Source organism: Rana temporaria, chromosome 12, assembly GCF_905171775.1.
Source record: "Rana temporaria chromosome 12, aRanTem1.1, whole genome shotgun sequence".
Taxonomy (NCBI): Eukaryota; Metazoa; Chordata; class Amphibia; order Anura; family Ranidae; genus Rana; species Rana temporaria.
Window position 1 is genome coordinate 58804680 of NC_053500.1, and position 18114 is coordinate 58822793.

At 44.7% G+C, this 18114-nt stretch overlaps 1 protein-coding gene across 2 annotated transcripts in view; it reads left to right on the forward strand.

Moving 5' to 3' along the window:
- Positions 1 to 18114, forward strand: part of TBC1D16 (TBC1 domain family member 16) — a 305823-nt gene that overhangs the window by 251097 nt on the left and 36612 nt on the right. For both annotated transcript variants that reach the window (XM_040330437.1, XM_040330436.1), the window contains exon 9: positions 1843 to 2029. In XM_040330437.1, coding sequence (XP_040186371.1) covers positions 1843 to 2029 — 187 coding nt within the window. The remainder of the gene's footprint in view (positions 1 to 1842; positions 2030 to 18114) is intronic.

An 18114-nucleotide genomic window follows, 5' to 3' on the forward strand; every position in this document is an offset into this window, starting at 1 on the left:
CTAGCAGACAGGTTAGTGATTAGGCCTGATCCCTTCTATTTGCCCAAAGTATCTTCGAATTTTCATAGGTCCCAGGAGGTAGTCCTTCCTAGTTTCTGTACCTCTCCCAAGAATGCGGAGGAGGAAAGGTTTAGTCTTAGACATGAAGAGATGTCTTCTGCTTTATCTAGAAAAATCCAGTGGTTTCAGGCGTTCCTTCCAACTGTTGGTGGTGTTCAGTGGCCCCAAGAAGGGGTCCAAAGCATCTAAAAGTTATGTTTCTAGGTGGATTAGAGGAGCTATTTGTGAAGCGTACAAAGCATCAGGTCGCACCCCTCCTTCTAGAATTAGGGCTCATTCAACGAGATCCATGGCCACGTCGTGGGCAGAAAGAGCGGGGCATAATGGGAAGAAATTTCTAAAGCTGCCGTCTGGTCCTCCTTAATGCATTTGTCAAACATAGAGTGCAGATGCTTTCCAGCCAGGACCTCTCTTTTGGTAGGAAAGTGCTTCAGGCTGTCGTCCCTCCCTAAGTTATAGAATCTTGCTTATCCTCTCAAGTAGCTGTCCTGGAAGGTGAGAGGGGAAAACCCCCGTTAGACTTACCCGTATCGGTATTTCCAGGAACCTTCCAGGACAGCGTCTATATTCCCACCCTATTCTGTTTTTTCGCTGGTCGACCTTGTTTACCTGGTGGTGGTGTTTTTTATATGAGTTTCTGTGTTTGTTTGTTTTCCTCTGCCGAGTGCACTTTTGGTGGAGGTTTACCTGATTTTCTAACAACTGAGGGTCAGAGGAAAAGGAGGGGCCTTTTAAATTGTATCTGATTTGTGTTTCCTGTAGAGGGCGGAGCCAATCATCTCTCAAGTAGCTGTCCTGGAAGGTTCCAGGAAATACAGTTACCGGTAAGTCTAACAGGGGTTTTCTTTTCTTTACAGGTATTCACTCCTTTTGAATGGTCTGTTGATACATGAGGAACATAATTAAAAAGAACTATACTTTTCCTAACAGCCCCTCTCACCCTTCCTATGCTACCTATTCCCCTTTGTTCTTACCTGAGATCAGCAGGTGGCCCACTACCGAGGCCATGTGTTAAAAAGCACTCCTGCTGTTTTGTGAACCAGCTTGATTGTGCTATATGGCTCATGTGTGTCAGATTCTCCATGGATCTTAAGAGAAGCTTTTTCCATGCAGGTTTACAAATATATGACTTTTCCATTAGGAGCTATGAAGACTAGACCATGCCTGGGTAGTGTTGCCTCGTCAGCTTGGCATAGAAATAGGCTGCTGCCAAACCAAGTGCAAGCTATGACTTCTGCCTTGGGATCCTTGTTGATCTAAAATGAAGAGTATAGGTAACATGAGAGAGGCTGGGATGAATTGTGGAATTAGATTAGGAAAAGCTATAGTTGTCCTTTACCACTCTAAAAATTTAACAGGTCATTTTTGCAGCACCCTGTTAAATTAAATGCAACCTCGAGGTTTAAAAGGCACATTTGTTTCTTGGGTATTCAGGTAATTAAAGCTGAACTAAACCCTCCTATTCTTTACAGCTGAAAATGGTGCCAACTTTGCGTCTATTTAGATCTGCAGTTGCCTTGTGTTGAGCTAGGACACCGGCCATTTGAGGGCTTGATTAGTTTTAGTTGAGGGCTGACATAAGCACACTGGCAACGGTGACAGTTATCATCAAAGGCATGCCTTGAATGTAATGGTTTTGTGAAACGGTTCAATCAGTGGGTTTAGTTTCACATTAAGCAAAGAAAGAACATTTGTAACTGCTGGCTATGTTTGTGTATTAAAGAGTGTATTTAAATCCTATTTCCTGTGCATACTCAGTGCTCCTGTCATTCTTTACCTCAGGAGGATCCTGTTGAACTATGCCGTGTACTGCCCTGGAGTCGGTTATTCGCAAGGAATGTCAGATCTTGTGGCACCACTGTTGGCAGAGATCCTAGATGAGTCTGACACCTTTTGGTGTTTTGTCGGCCTTATGCAAAACACCATTTTTATCAGCTCGCCTTGTGACGAGGACATGGAAAAGCAGTTGGTAAGTGATCTCAAGTGCTCTAACGGGAATGCTATGTTTCTATGGTATTTTTAATGTTTTTGTTTCTCAAAAATGTCCTAGTAACTTTTTGGTATTTTGGTATAGACCTATTGGAGTTGATTTACTAAAACTGGCAAAATCTAGTGGAGTTCTGCAGAGAAACCAATCAGGTTCCAAGTTTTTTTGTCAAGATGTAGCGCACTCTACTATAGGTAGGTGTTAGAGGTGAGGTTTTTGTGGGATGGCTGCCAGGCAGGTAAATTTAGACAGTCCTATGCTGCATGCTAGGCCTGCTTGTTTTGATCTGGGGGGGGCAGGGAGTGGTTAGTGTAGCAGTGGGTGTGACCTCTTTCAGTCCTTGAAAAATGTTCTGGAAGAGGGGCAGGGCTGGGAATTGGAGTGACAATGAGCTCATGTGAGGAGCCCTGACCAATCCCCAATTGGAATTGGCAGGGGGAAGGCCTCCTACATAAGCTCAGATTCAGCCCACTGGAGGGGGGCTGTCGACTGGGTGAATTGAAGAATGGAGTGTTAGACTGCAACAGGAGGCCCATCCCCATCTGGGGGGTGGGGGGTGCGTGCCCCGGTGGAGGAGCTCAGGAGCTGGGAGGGGAGCCTCATCCTTACACAGTCATGAAGGATGTGTCCTGGAACAGAGGAGCTGGAGAAGCAGTCGGTACGCATGTCCGGGTAAATTATTCACCAAGGACTCAGGGCAGGAGAAGGTCGGTGAGTGAAGCACAGTGGATGTCTAGAGGAGGCATGCCAGGGGAGCTGGCTGCAAAGCCAGAGGAGAGACTGTGGGGTTTTGTGTCAAATCGATATGGCCTGCGGGCACAGGATTTGCAAGTCGGGCTATCTGGGATCAGTAGTCCACCAACTATCTAAAGCTGCTAAATAGGGGTGCAACGGATCGTCACCGATCTGTGATCCGAACGGGTCACCCCGCGATCCGCGGAGCGCTCCGGAGCCTCGGCCTAGGAAAGTCCCCGGCTTCGGCCTAGCTCCGGAGCGGCGGCCATCTTGCTCCACCCAGTGTGCTTGCCAGAGCCCAGTGCACAGCGCGACACGCCTCCCCGCCTCAGCGCGCTGAGGCGGGGAGGTGTGTCACTCTGTGCACTGGGCTCTGATCTGTTTTTTTTTATCCGTTGCACCCCTATCCAGGAGGAATCGGTATGGAATCTCTCCCGCTTGCTCTGTTACCCAGAATGCACTCTGACTCATGCTTGTGTTATTTTGCTTACAGGCATAATGACCCTCTATTGCAGAAGTAGGCAAATGTACAGTACATCCTCTAGTTGTAGAACAACAAGTTTAATCATGCCTCTGGAATAGGTTAAAGAAAAGCTGCTGTTTTGCCCTAAATGTGCAAGCATAGGTTTGCTTTAAAGGCTATGTTCACCTTTAAAACAAATATTAAATCACATGATTTTGCATTTATTTTTATTTTTTTAATGAGCCTGCAGAGCATTGCACTTGCCTTCAGCAGATCACAGGTGCAATGTCAGGCTCTGGTTTTGTGCCGTATTCCCATTGGGCTCTCTGTTACAAAGTTAGAGGAAGAATGAATGAACTACAAGCGTGCTGAATAATGCACTTGCAGCCAATTCAAACTACAAGCATGTCTGCAGACTAAAGTTATTTTCATCACAAAACGGAGCTTATTTGCTTAAATACAGTGGCCCAGATTCAAGTAGAATCGCGCAATATTTGCGTGGGCAAAGAGCAAATTTTTTTCTCTGCGCCCACGCAAATATTGCGCTTTGCCCGCGATTCACGGAGCAGTTGCTCCGTAAATTGCGCGGGCAATATGCTAAGCAGCCGGGCGCAAGGCTGCCTAATGTAAATGATCCCGCCGGGGGCGGGAATCATTTAAATTAGGCGCGCTCCCGCGCCGAGCGAACAGCGTATGCTCCGTCGGGAAACTTTCCCGACGTGCATTGCGGCAAATGACGTCGCAAGGACGTCATTTGCTTGTAAGTGAACGTGAATGGCGTCCAGCGCCATTCACGGTTCACTTACGTAAACGACGTGAAATTTGAATGTCGCGAGCGGGAGGCGCAGCTATACTTTAGCATTGGCTGCGCCTGCTATTAGCAGGAGCAACCTTATGCTAAAGGCGCCGTACGGAAACTCCGTACCTTGCGTACGCAGGGCCCGCGCAACTTTTGTGAATCGGTGGTAGTATGCAATTTGCATACTACACGCCGATCACAAAGGCCGCGCCCCCTAGCGGCCAACGCAAGAATGCAGCCTGGGATGTGAAGGCATAAGGAGGCTTATGTTTGTCACATCCTAGGCTGCATTCGGTGTAACGAGGTTCCTGAATCAGGAGCACTCGTTACACCGGAGCAAGTAAGCACTTGCGCCGCGCAACTATGGTTGCGCGGGCGCAAGTGCTTCTTGAATCTGGGCCAGTATATGTAAATCTGACGGACTGTTTACATGTTAAATTTTAAAAGCCGCAGCAAACCTGCTGACCTCACATGGTTGCTAATGTGACAGAACACATCTGATTAGAGGTCGACCGATATGGGTTTTTCTCTGGCCGATGCCGATATTTAGAAATCGCGGCGGCCGATAGCCGATTTATGATGCCGATTTTTTTGGGCCGATATGTTAAGCCGATTTTTCAGGCGCTTTTGGGCTAAACAGTAAAGTTAGCCTATATTTTTTTTTTTTCGTCCAAAAGTTTTCTTAACCTTATATATATATAATTTTACATTTTACACAAAAACAGGTAATAAACTTTTGGATGAAAAAAAAAATATGGGCTAACTTTACTGTTTATTTTTTTTTTGTTAAAGTATATTTTTTTCCCCAAAAAATGTGTTTGAAAGACCGCTGCGCAAATACTGTGTAACATTAAATATTGCAGCAATCGCTATTTTATTTCCTAGGGTCTCTGCTAAAAAAAATATATATAATGTTTGGGGGTTCCAAGTAATTTTCTAGCAGAAAATACAGGATTTTTACTTGTAAGCATCAAGTGTCAAAAAAGATTTAGCCTTTAAATGGTTAAACTGAGAATTCTCCTACACGGAGTTCAGTTAATTGATAAGTAGCAACATTGTATATCTTTTCTAAAACTTGGCAGGCTGCCCAGGAGAGAGAGAAGGTCTTCTACGGGAAGCTTCAGGCAACTTGCATTGACTTCTATTACAGAAGCTTTTTGCAAGTCGCGGTGCTGAAGTTTAAATCGGCATTTTTAAAGCACATATCGGCCGATGCCGATTAATATAAAAATGCCAAATATGGGCCGATATATCGGCCAACCGATATATCGGTCGACCTCTACATCTGATATTCACATTTAACTAAATCTGAAAATCAGAGGTGTTCTGTCACATTAGCAAATAGCAAGCATGTAAGGTTTGCTGCTGCTTTTAAAATGTAACATGTAAACAGTCCGTCAGATTTACATATACTGTATTTAAGCAAATAAGCTCCGTTTTGTGATGAAAATAACTGAATCTAAAACTCTGTTGGGTGTAACAAGATTAGTCTTTTTTTTCTTTATTGCTGATCCAAAAAATGATCCGATCCGTGACTCCTGATCCGAGGATCGATCCGATCCGTGAGTTTTTTGATCCGTTGCACCCCTACTGCTAAACATCTAGGCTGCCAAGTAGGGGTACTGCAGGCCCTTGGCCTATCACAATTCAGCAGGTTCAATAACCACCTGGGATTATTCAGAGTGATCCCAGGTGCAGCGTAAAGATGATTGGGTGGAGATACTAACATGGTACAGTGAAGTTTGTGCAGGAGGATAAGAGTCCTGGCAGTAACAGTCTGCAGGAGTTGGTGCAGAGAAGGAGTAACGGTCTGCAGGAGTTCAGAGGAGAGACTGTAAATGTTAGAGTCTATCATTTGCTCAAAGTGCTATTGATTCAACAAACCTTTAAAGCGGAGGTTCACCCTCAAAATGAACTTTCCAGCATCCTTAAAGCGGAAGTAAACCCATCAATTTAACAGTTTGAAAAAGCAGTTACATTCCTGGCATGCCGGGAATGCTAACTGTCACATTGGTTGTGCTCTCAACCAAACTGTCAAACCATCCAATGGCTGGTGTCATAACTGATCACATGTGCAGCATCATGGCAGTTGAAGATTAAACAGAGGCCAAGACATGCCTTAGCAGCCGTCAATCAACTCCTCTTCGCTTAGAAACGCCCATTCCCCGCAGGATTCCCTGCTCGGAGCCGGAAAACAAGGGCTCATATAACGATAAGTACAAGTAAAAAAAAAAACAGCATACTGCAGATGTTGGCAGTATGCTACAGCTAATGTCAAAAAGTGGATTTTTGGGTGAACCTCCACTTTAATAACGATGGCAAAGAGAACTGTTCTATGGGCATCCCATACCCTTTCCACAACCAAGTTATATTTCCCAAATAAACAAAAGCAAATCACTGTTCATTGTCCTTGGAAGAGTGATGTATGGAAGTCTGGCAGCAGGGTGAACATGAAATTGTCAAGGGCTACTCCAAATGTTGCCCTCAAACGCCAATGATAAGGACTATCTCGGTACCCAGACATTAAACAAGGGAATTATAAAAATTTAATTTCTTCTAAAATATAAAAAAAAATACACATAAATTACAACAATAAGATTGTAATTGTTGAGAAAAAGTTCACATTAAGTTGACAGTTAAAAACATAGAAGCCCCCACAGATATGTAGAGGCACAGTGATGTAGGTACAGGCGTAGTCTTCAACAAGTTTTGTGGCCATTTCCGCTTCTTCTGGAGGAGTCAACCAAGAACATCTATGGAAAAATACAATCTCATAATTGGTGTCATGAAAATTTAGAAATGTAGCGGAGCTACCAATATCACATTTTGCTGTGGGTCCATACATAAAGCCAGCACACTTAGTGGGGAAGGAAGGGCAAGGGAGAGGGAGAAGAGGGGGGAAAAGAAGGAAAGGAAGGGGGCGAGTGAACATGGTGGATGATGGTAACTAGTAGCAACCATCTGCTACAAAAGCATAATTGAACAAGCTAAAGTTAGAAGCTGATTGGCTACCATGCACAGCTGCACCAGATTTTGCACTCCCCAGTTTTAGTAAATCAACCCCAATGTCTTATACATTACTGAAAAATTTTGATTCTGCACATAGAGTACCGTATATTGTATACAAGTATTGTAAATTTATAGTAGAAGGAATAAAAACGGTGGTTATTGCCCGTGAATACCATGTCACCAAGGTTATGTTTAGACATCACACTGCCCTAGAGACACTTCAATTATGACACCCTTTGCTGCAAGCGCAGCACCATGAGTCATTGAATTATTTTGTAAAAATAATGCTAAAATTTGATATTTGAGGCAGCGTGGGGAGTTTTGTTAACGGCTATCTTTCTAACTGTACAGATAAACAAACAAGAAAAAGTATCAGTGGTTTTATTGATCTGCAGTGAATTTTCTTTAACTTACCTGCACACACTTCCTCCTATGGCTGGGTACACATGGGCCAAAAGCGGTCGGTTCAGCAGGAACCAGCTGACTTTCGTCCTGTTTGTACAGTTCCCTGTCCAACAGAAGACGGTCTCATGACCAGTTTCTATCAAACAAGCATGCCGGAAAAACAGAATCAGATCAGTGTTCGCAGCCATTGGCTAATCGGTGTGTTTTGGTGGGTGGTGTGGGGGGCAGTCCCCTTGTCAGAAAATCATAGCTTAACGGGAGATTACTGCACTAACATCGGATATGTTAGTACGGCTATATGTACGTTTTCCCTATCCGTCTTTCAGGACAGCCACAACTTGAGAGATAGGCTCCTCCTCTTCCTTAGGAAACACTGCACAGCCTTTAAAATCTCTCCTCCCCCTGCTAGACCTCAGTTCTTAGTGTTTCCTCCGGTGGGGAGACACTGCTGAGGAACCAGGCAGTGCAGTCAGGGGACTGTAGCCATTATTTTTCCTATGTGGGAGGCAAGGGCTTCCTAAAGGTGATGGGGCGAAAACTTACCGCCAAAAACGCACCCCAACCCATGTCGAGCGCGGCAGTCGGTTTGTGGGGGGTCCCTATCGTGTCCATAGGACCGCGGCGGGGGAACTCGGCTCCGGGCGCCCTGATTACAGGCCGCAAGTTGTTTTTCAAAAATCGCGGGCCGAGTGGCGGGCGACGTCACTTCCGGTGCGCCTCGGAAAGGATTCCCTTTGACCCGCGACTTCCGGTTCCGGGTCGCGGCGCTGATAGAGACCCACGCGTCCTGCTGGAGGTGTCGGATACTCGTTGGGACGAGTTAGACACAGCGCAACCACCCCACTATGTCGGTGACTTCTCCGGAACGGGACCCGACCAGGGACGCTACCTCCAGCCAGTCCAAGGTAAGGGTTTCCTGGGGAGGGTTTCCCAAAACCTTAGACTGTGTCTTTTTCCTTCCTCTGCTTCCCCTTGGTGGTTGGGGGAGAGGAGGGAAAGGCAGCAAGGGCACCTAGCAGTAGTGTCTGTCTAGTGCTTCCCAGAGGGTTGTAATCATGTGGTTGTTTACAAAAAAAGTTTTTTTTTTTTTTTTTTTTTTTTTAAATCTTTGCTTTTTTTAAATGTGGGTCCTTATGTCTTCTATTTCAGAAGAGCCTAGAAAAAAACCAAGAAAAAACAGGAAGGACACATAGTTCTAAGAAGAAATGTGCTTCCTGTAGGGACTCCCTTCCTGATTCTTGGACGAAAGTTTTGTGCAGAGACTGCATAAACTCTCTAGTTAGGGAAAGGGATGCAGAACAGGGGGATAGTTTAGCTGCTTCAGTTAAAGAACTGGCCTCTACCTTTTCCTCTTTCAAAACCTTGTTTGAAAGGGTGCAACCCCCCCTGGTACCCACACAGGTTACAGCCCACCCTGATGTTCAGGGTCCTGCACCTGCCTCTCCTGATCCTTCAGCGGAGGCAGTTGATTTTGCAGGCCCTTCTCAGGGGCAGCACTCCTTAATGGAGAATGTTGCTTCCGACTCGCAGGCAGAGTCAGGTGAAGAAGACCAGGACAGTGAGTCCAAGAAGTCTTCCAGATATAAACTATCTCTTGATGAGGTTGAGGAACTGCTAGGTGCCATTTACACGACCCTAGGCATTCACACGGATAGTAAACCTCTTAGTCTCCATGACCAAATGTACAAAGGTCTGGGGGAACACAAGGGCAGGGTCTTCCCAGTGCACGAACTTCTGGTTGATACTGTTAAGGAGTGGCAGGACCCTGAAAGAAAGCCTTTCTTTTCTCAATCCCTTAAGAGAAGGTTTCCCTTTTCGGAAGATTCCACGTCCGTTTGGAATAAGAACCCTAAATTAGATGCGGCCTTTTCCCAAGTCTCTAAAAAGACTGATTTAGCATTTGAAGATATGGGCAACCTGACGGATGCTATGGATAAGAGAATGGACTCGTTGTTGAAAAAAGCTTGGGAGTCCATAATTGGCAATTTAAAACCAGAATTGGCAGTTACAGTAGTGGCCCGTAATTTAGAGCACTGGCTCTCAAATATCCAAGAACATATTGAGGCGGATACGGACAAGGACACTATTTTGGCTTCCTTCCCCACAATTTTAAAAGGGGTAGCCTACATTGCGGATGCTTCAGCAGAGTCCGTCCGCATGTCAGCCAGGTCAGCAGCCCTGGCTAATTCTGCCAGAAGAGCTCTCTGGCTCAAGACTTGGTCAGGAGACATTGCGTCCAAGTCTAAGTTATGTGGGATTCCCTTTACAGGAGATCTCCTATTTGGTCCCGACCTGGAGTCAGTCTTAGACCGCACGACGGATAAGAAAAAATCTTTTCCGTTTAAACGTAAAACTCCACTAAAAGGGAGAGGGTTTCGTTCCCAGAGACAAACAGGGGTCCCGAAACCAGAGACTCAAAAAAGGATCTGGACACCCAGGGGTAGGGGAAGAGGAGCGATTTTTCGCCCACCTGACCAGCCCCCCAAAAAACAATGACTCCCAGATCAGAGTGGGGGGAAGGTTGGGGGCCTTCCTCCCACAATGGGAGTCTTTTTCCCCAAACAGGTACGTGTTGGCGATAGTGAGAAGGGGGTATTCCCTGGAGTTCTCATCCCTTCCGCCACAGAGGTACCTGGTCACTCAGCTTCCCAGAGCCAAGGAAAAAGCAGAGGCTCTAGTGGGGGCCTTGAGGGATCTGGAGGTCCAAAATGTTGTTTGCAGAGTCCCAGAAGGAGAGGAGAAAAGAGGGTTTTACTCCCACGTTTTCGTGGTAAAGAAACCCTCTGGCAAGTACAGGTTAATCCTAAACCTGAAACTGCTGAACAAGTCAGTAACATACAAAAGATTCCGTATGGAGTCAATTTTCACGGTAAGGGCCCTCCTACCACAGAATTGCTTTATGGTCTCCCTGGACCTCAGGGACGCGTACCTGCACGTACCCATTGCAGAGGGGTCTCAGGAGTTTCTACGACTAGCGATAGACTTGGGAACTTCGGTGGTGCACCTACAGTTCCAGGCCTTGCCATTCGGTCTATCCTCCTCACCCCGCGTGTTCACAAAGGTCCTGGCGGAACCAATAGCTTTTCTGCGTCTTCAGGGAGTGGGTATAATAGCGTACCTGGACGACCTGCTTCTTTTTGCAGCCTCTCCGGAACAAGTATCCAGGGACCTGGAACTAACCAAAAAGACCCTTATGGACCTAGGTTGGCTGTTAAACCTGGAAAAATCCAGTCTAATACCATCGCAGCGCATTCCTTATTTAGGCTACACCCTGGACTCCACCCTTCTAAGGGTCTTCCTTCCATTAGAGAAGGCTCTAAAGTTAGAAAAGTCGGTATCTGCCCTCCAGGGCAGCCATCAGGTTTCAATCAGATTCCTGATGTCAACACTAGGACTGTTAACTTCCACTCTACCGGCAGTCCAGTGGGCAGGGATTCACTTTCGGGCCCTGCAGGCCTTTGTACTCAGAGTCTGGGACCACAGCTCAGAACACCTAGACGTCCTGGTACAGGTCCCAAGTCAGGTAAAGAGATCCCTCTGGTGGTGGAGAAGGATCACCAATTTGTCGCAGGGTCGTCTGTGGCATATCCGGTCTCCACTGGTTGTCACCACAGACGCCATCGGCAGAGGTTGGGGGGCTCACCTGGGTGTATTTCCAGCACAGGGTGTTTGGGAAGTGGCAGAGCTTAAACATTCCTCCAACTGGAAGGAGCTGAGGGCGATCGGTTTAGCACTCATCTTCTTTCAGGAGAGACTTCGAGGACACCACGTCCAGGTGAGGTCAGACAATGCGTCGGCCGTGGCCTATGTGAACAAACAGGGTGGCACCAGGTGTGTAGCCCTGTCGGCCATAACAACAAGAATCTTTCGCTGGGCCGAAACAAACACCCTGTCCTTATCAGCAGTTTTTCTAAGGGGAATAGAAAACAGTACAGCGGATTTCCTCAGTCGAAGTCAACTGAGGGAAGACGAGTGGTCCCTCAATCAGGAGGTCTTCCATCTTTTGGTCAAGAGATGGGGGTCTCCGGAGATAGACCTCTTCGCGTCCAGGGAGAACGCAAAAACACATTGGTTTTTCTCTCGGGGCAGGGGAGAGGGAGCAAGAGGGATAGATGCCCTATCCCAGAGCTGGCGATTCGGGATTTGTTACGCCTTCCCACCCCCAGCTCTTCTACCACTGGTCCTGAGAAAATTTCAGCTGGAGAACACCTCACTTATCCTTGTGGCACCCCACTGGCCCAAGAGGGCTTGGTTTTCGGTTCTCAAGCAACTGACCACAGAACCCCCTCTTTTTCTTCCTCTTCGAGAGGATCTCCTCTCGCAGGGTCCAGTTCTATGCCCACAGGTACACAGGTGGAACCTTGCGGCGTGGTTACTGAGGAGTCCTTGCTGAGGTCCAGAGGTTTTTCGGACAAACTGACTGCCACCCTTCTTAACAGTAGGAAGAAGGAGACGCGTTCTATCTATAGAAAAGTTTGGCTTCGTTTTAATACTTGGTGCCAGGAATTTTCCTTTCCAACACAAAGCCACAAGTCCATTCTAGAGTTTCTTCAGTGCGGAGCGGATAAAGGCTTGTCAGTGAGTACCCTTAAAGGCCAGATCTCAGCCCTCAGTGTGTTTCTAGAGAGCCCTCTAGCCTCCAATCCTTGGGTCATCAGGTTCTTTAGGGCTTTGTCCAGACAGAAACCTTCCCAGGGACCTCCCTTCCCCAAGTGGGATCTATCACTAGTTTTACAGGTGCTAACAGGGTTGCCCTTTGAACCCTTAGACAAGTGTTCGTTAAAGGATTTAACGTTTAAGACAGTCTTTTTAGTTGCAGTGACTACTGCCAGGAGGGTCAGTGAATTGGAAGCCCTGTCCATTCGTCCTCCTTTTTGTGTAATTTTTCCGGATCGGGTTGTTTTTAAAACCGATCCGGCTTTCCTTCCGAAAGTGGCTTCTAAGTTTCATAGAAGCCAGGAGGTTGTGTTACCTTCATTTTGTTCCAATCCCTCAGGTGAAAGGGAGTTTAAGTTTAGTACACTAGATGTTAGGAGATGCATCCTACAGTACTTGGAGCTGACTCGGGGTTTTAGGAAGTCAGACTCTTTGTTTGTTTTGTTTTCTGGGACCAGAAAGGGACAGAAAGCGTCTCGGCGCACAATTGCTAGATGGCTTAGACTAGTTATTGGGCAGGCTTACTGCTTGACTGGTAGGGAAGTCCCTACAGGAATAAAGGCACACTCTACTCGAGCGGTGGCTACTTCTCAGGCTGAAAGGGCTGGAGCGACGCCAGATCAAATGTGCAAAGCCGCAACTTGGTCCAGCTACGCCACCTTCATCAAGCATTATAGAGTAGACTTGGTGTCAGCAGGTGAACAAGCCTTTGGGAGAAAAGTCTTGCAAGCCGTGGTCCCACCCTAAATTGTAAGTACTCGATTATCCTCTCAAGTTGTGGCTGTCCTGAAAGACGGATAGGGAAAAATGGAGTTACACTTACCGGTAACGTCCTTTCCAGTAGTCTTTCAGGACAGCCCTAGTTACCCTCCCGAAAAGTTGGAAGAAGGGGTTTTTAATCCAGGAACATAGTATGATATTGATGTTTTAACTATGGATTACTAACATGTTCTTGTGTCTCCCCAGCGGACCGGAGGTGCTCGTATAAAAACTGAGGTCTAGCAGGGGGAGGAGAGATTTTAAAGGCTGTGCAGTGTTTCCTAAGGAAGAGGAGGAGCCTATCTCTCAAGTTGTGGCTGTCCTGAAAGACTACTGGAAAGGACGTTACCGGTAAGTGTAACTCCATTTTTTTTTTTTTTCATTCAATCCGCTGGGTTGAACGAAAACAATTTAGTGTGTGCCTGCTGAAAAGTTGGCCGGAGGTGGGAAATAAGCAGCAAATTTTACATTTGTCGATATTGATGCTCTGCTTGCTGCGGCATTCCTAACCATGTTGGTACATGAGTTCCTATTGGTAAATATAGTCTTAACGCAGCACTCTGGAAACCATGATGAACAAGACTACTAAATATGTAATGTTTTCATGAGCAAAATTACACAATTCTCCTTTAGAGTGTTTATATGGTAGAATGTACATACTGCTTTCCAGGTGGCTACTGTGTGCATGATTAATTGGATCAATGTCTATCAGTATGAACAGGTTCATCAGTTTATCCCACTGGCAGCATATGATCATTTATTTTATTTAATTGTAAGGCTGCATTCACATCAGAGCGTTGCCTTTTAAGGCAGAAAGTTGCGCGATTTTACCGCTTTTTTGTGAGATTTAAGCCTAAAGGGGAAATAAACATCCTTGTTAATTGCCCGTTAAAATGTAGAATGTAACATATTCATGTGGTGGTTAAAGGGGTTGTAAAGGAAACATTTTTTTTTTCATAATAAGCATCCTTTACCTGCAGACATTCCTCTTTTCACTTCCTCATTGTTTGTTTTTGCTCAGAAGTTGCTCTATTTCTTCTCTGTTCTGTTCACTTCCTGCTTGTCTGATTGTTACTCACCACCGTGAAGGGATGCTTTACTGTGGTGGTCAGTGATGTGCTCGCCCCCTCCTGGGAACTACATCTGTGCGGCAGGACGCTCTCTACATGTTAGAGACTTCAAGGAGGTGTGAATTACTGGGCGTGCCGCAATTCATACTGGGAAATGTAGTTCTTACATGAATGAGCGCCGCAAACCAGGAAGTGAATGAGAGAACAGAAACTAGAACGCCGGAGGTGATATAGATAAAGGAATTTAATAGGTATTTACTCGTTTTTTAACAGAATCATTACACTATTCTGTCTGTTTACATTGCAGACATTAATTTTAGGCAAAACATTTTTGTCCTTTACAACTCCTTTAAGCAGTGGAGAACTGCACTCACCGGACACTTTATTAGGTACATATGTTCAATTGCTTGGTAACACAAATTGCTAATCAGCCAATCATATGGCAGCAACTCAATGCATTTAGACATCTAGGTGAAGACAACTTGCTAAAGTGCATCAAAATGGGGAATAAAGGCAATGTAGGTGACTTTGAATGTGGCATGATTGTTGGTGCCAGACGCCTGGTCTGAGTATTTAAAAAAATGCTGATGTACTGGGATTTTCCCGCATAACCATCTCCTAGGGTTTATAGAGAATGGCCTGAAAAAGAGAAAATATCCAGTGAACGAAAATGCCTTGTTGATGTCAGAGGAGAATAGGCAGACTGGTTTGAGATGATAGAAATGCAACAGTAACTTAAATAGCCACTCATTGCAACCAAGTTATGCAGAATACAAATAAAAATAAATGTACTTCTGTGCTACTAATATAAAATAAGTGCTATATATTAAATCATAGAGGTTGCTGCTTAACACCAACTGTTATTAGCAGACCAGAGTAAAAAGAAAAATATGTAAGGAGCTCCCTCTTTTCCCAAAAAATACTATGTGTTGTAAATAAAAAATAAATAAAATAAAATAGTGACCCCTAGTTGGAGTATTGCATATGACACCAAAACTATATTCTATACATCATAATGATAGTGGTATGTACAACCAGTGACCTCCAGTGGTTACAAAACGTATAACACACACATCCTTGATTAAGACCCCAAAGGGGAAGGTGCTACTTGGTCCAATCGGGGGCAGCTTTGGGAGGTGAGCGCATAGTGTGACTGGTGGCGAGTCTACATGGTGTTAAGTCACTCATTTGTTATCATTCACCATGAACTAGAGGTCACTGGTTGTACATATTAATGTTATTGTGATATATGTGTTATAATTTTTGTACCCACTAGAGGTCACTGGTTGTACATATTAATGTTATTGTGATATATGTGTTATAATTTTTGTACCCACTAGAGGTCACTGGTTGCACATACCACTTTCATTGTAATATATTTTTGGTGTCATATGCAATGCTCCCACTAGGGTTCACTATTTTATTTTATTTATTTTGTATTTGCATGACATAGTATTTTTTAAAAAAGAGGGAGTGCTTCACATATTTTCTTTTTACTAAGGTATGCAGAATACCATCTCTGAACGTTCAACACATCGAACCTTGAAGCAAATGGGCTACAGCAGCGGAAAAATTGGACAAAAGAAGATTGGAAAAACCTTGCCTGGTCTAATGAGACTCAATTTCAGCTGCAACATTCAGATGGTAGGGTCAGAATTTGGGTGTAAACAACATGAAAGCATGGATCCATCCTGCCTTGTTCAGGTTGTGGTGGTAGTGGTGTAATGGTGTGGGGGAAATATGTTCTTGACACATTTGGGCCCTTTAGTACCAATTGAGCATTGTTTAACCGGTTAACGCCCACCCACTGTATATATACGTCCTCTTTTTAAAGATGGATATCTTGGTAACGGCAGCAGCTGCTGCCACAACCGAGGTATCCATCTCTTCAGTGGGTGGGCCTGTAAACGATAACGGTGGTCTCCGCGGCGGATTCGCCGCGAGATCGCCGTTATCGGTGGCAGGAGAGGGCCCCTCCCGCCGCTTACCGGAGCCGTCGGTAGCGGCGGAGGCGATTGGGTGCTGCTGCCCAGTGAGTGAGGATGGCCCCCACCCGTCCTCATAGCTTTGCTGGGCAGAAGTGACGTCAAAACGTCAGTCCCACCCAGCGTCTTAAAGAGACATTTTTTTGTTGTCATTTTTTTAAATGACAACATTTCCTTTTTTTTTTTTTTTTTTTTTTTTGCATTTAAAGGGTCACTTAAGGAAAAAAAAGTTTTTGCTGAAATGACTGTTTACAGGGTATAGAGACATAAGTTAACTGATTCCTTTTAAAAATAGATTAAAGCGGTGGTTCCCCTAAAAATAAAATGTTGACATCGCATTTAGCAAATAAATTACAGTTAGAATCGGCTTGTTTTATTTAAAAAATACCTCCGTACGTATCGTTTCCATTATTCGGTCCCACCGCCACTTCCGGGTACGATGCAGGCGGTGGGCGTTCCTAATTGATTGACAGGCATCCGAACGACGCATCCATCGCGTCACGAGATGCCGAAAAAAGCCGAACGTCGGTGCGCATGCGCCGTATAGAGCCGCACCGACGTTCGGCTTTTTTTGGCATCTCGTGACGCGATGGATGCGTCGTTCGGATGCCTGTCAATCAATTAGGAACGCCCACCGCCTGCATCGTACCCGGAAGTGGCGGTGGGACCGAATAATGGAAACGATACGTACGGAGGTATTTTTTAAATAAAACAAGCCGATTCTAACTGTAATTTATTTGCTAAATGCGATGTCAACATTTTATTTTTAGGGGAACCACCGCTTTAAATTCAATCATATAATGTGCCTGCAGTTTCACTTTAGTTTTTAAACTGGTTTCATGTTTCTGTGAAGTAAAGAAGACCCACAGAACAAAAACAAACAAATCCAGGGCAGTGTTTTGTTTTTAAAATGAATCTGATTGATTGGTTCTGAGGAGTTTTAGACACACAGCTTGGACCACAGTGAAAAGCTGCCATGAGATTTTTCATAAGGAGCCAGACAAGCAGGAAGTGTGGAGATCACAGCAGAATTACAGCAACTTCGAAGCAAAAACGAACAATGAGGACATGAAACCAGTACTGCAGTAAGGTAAAGGAAGCTATTTAGCTAAAAAAAAAAAAAATTCCTTTAGTGGTCCTTTAAGTCTAAATATGAGATCTGAGGTCTTTTTGACCCCACATCTCATATTTAAGAGGACCTGTCATGCTTTTTTCTATTACAAGGGATGTTTACATTCCTTGTAATAGGAATAAAAGTGATACATTTTTATTTTATTTTTTATTTCAGTGTAAAAAATTATAAAATCAATAAAAATAAATAAGAAAACAAAAAAAAATGTTTTTTAAAGCGCCCCGTCCCGACGAGCTCGCTCGCAGAAGTGAATGCATACGCTAGTAGCGCCCGCATATGAAAACTGTGTTCAAACCACACAAGTGAGGTATCGCCGCGATCGTTAGCGCGAGAGCAATAATTCTAGCCCTAGAGCTACTCTGTAGCTCAGAAAATGCAACCTATAGAATTTTTTAAACGTCGCCTATCAAGATTTTTAAGGGTAAAAGTTTGACGCCATGCCACGAGCGGGCGCAATTTTTAAGCGTGACATGTTGGGTATCATTTTACTTGGCGTACCATTATCTTTCACAATATATAAAAAAATTGGGCCAAATTTATTGTTGTCTTACTTTTTAATTCAAAAAAGTGAATTTTCTCCAAAATAAGTGCACTTGTAAGACCGCTGCGCAAATACGGTGTGACAAAAAATATTGCAATGACCGCCATTTTATTCTCTAGGGTGTTAGAAAAAAATATATATAATGTTTGGGGGTTTTAAGTAATTTTCTAGCAAAAAAAAATGTTTTAGTCTTGTAAACGCTGAATCTGAAAAACAGGCTTGGGGCTTAAGTGGTTAAATGCCACGGCCTACCTGAGTATTGTTGCTGATCGTGTCCATCCCTTTATAACTACAGTGTACCCACCTTCTGATGGCTACTTCCAGAAGGATAATGCATCATATCACAAAGATCAAATCATCTCAAACTGGATTCATGAACATGACAATGAGTTTCACGGTACTCCAATGGCCTCCACAGTCACCAGATCTCAATCCAATAGAGCACATTTGTGATGTGGTGGAACGGGAAATTCACATTATAGATGTGCAGCCAACAAATCTGCAGCAACTGCA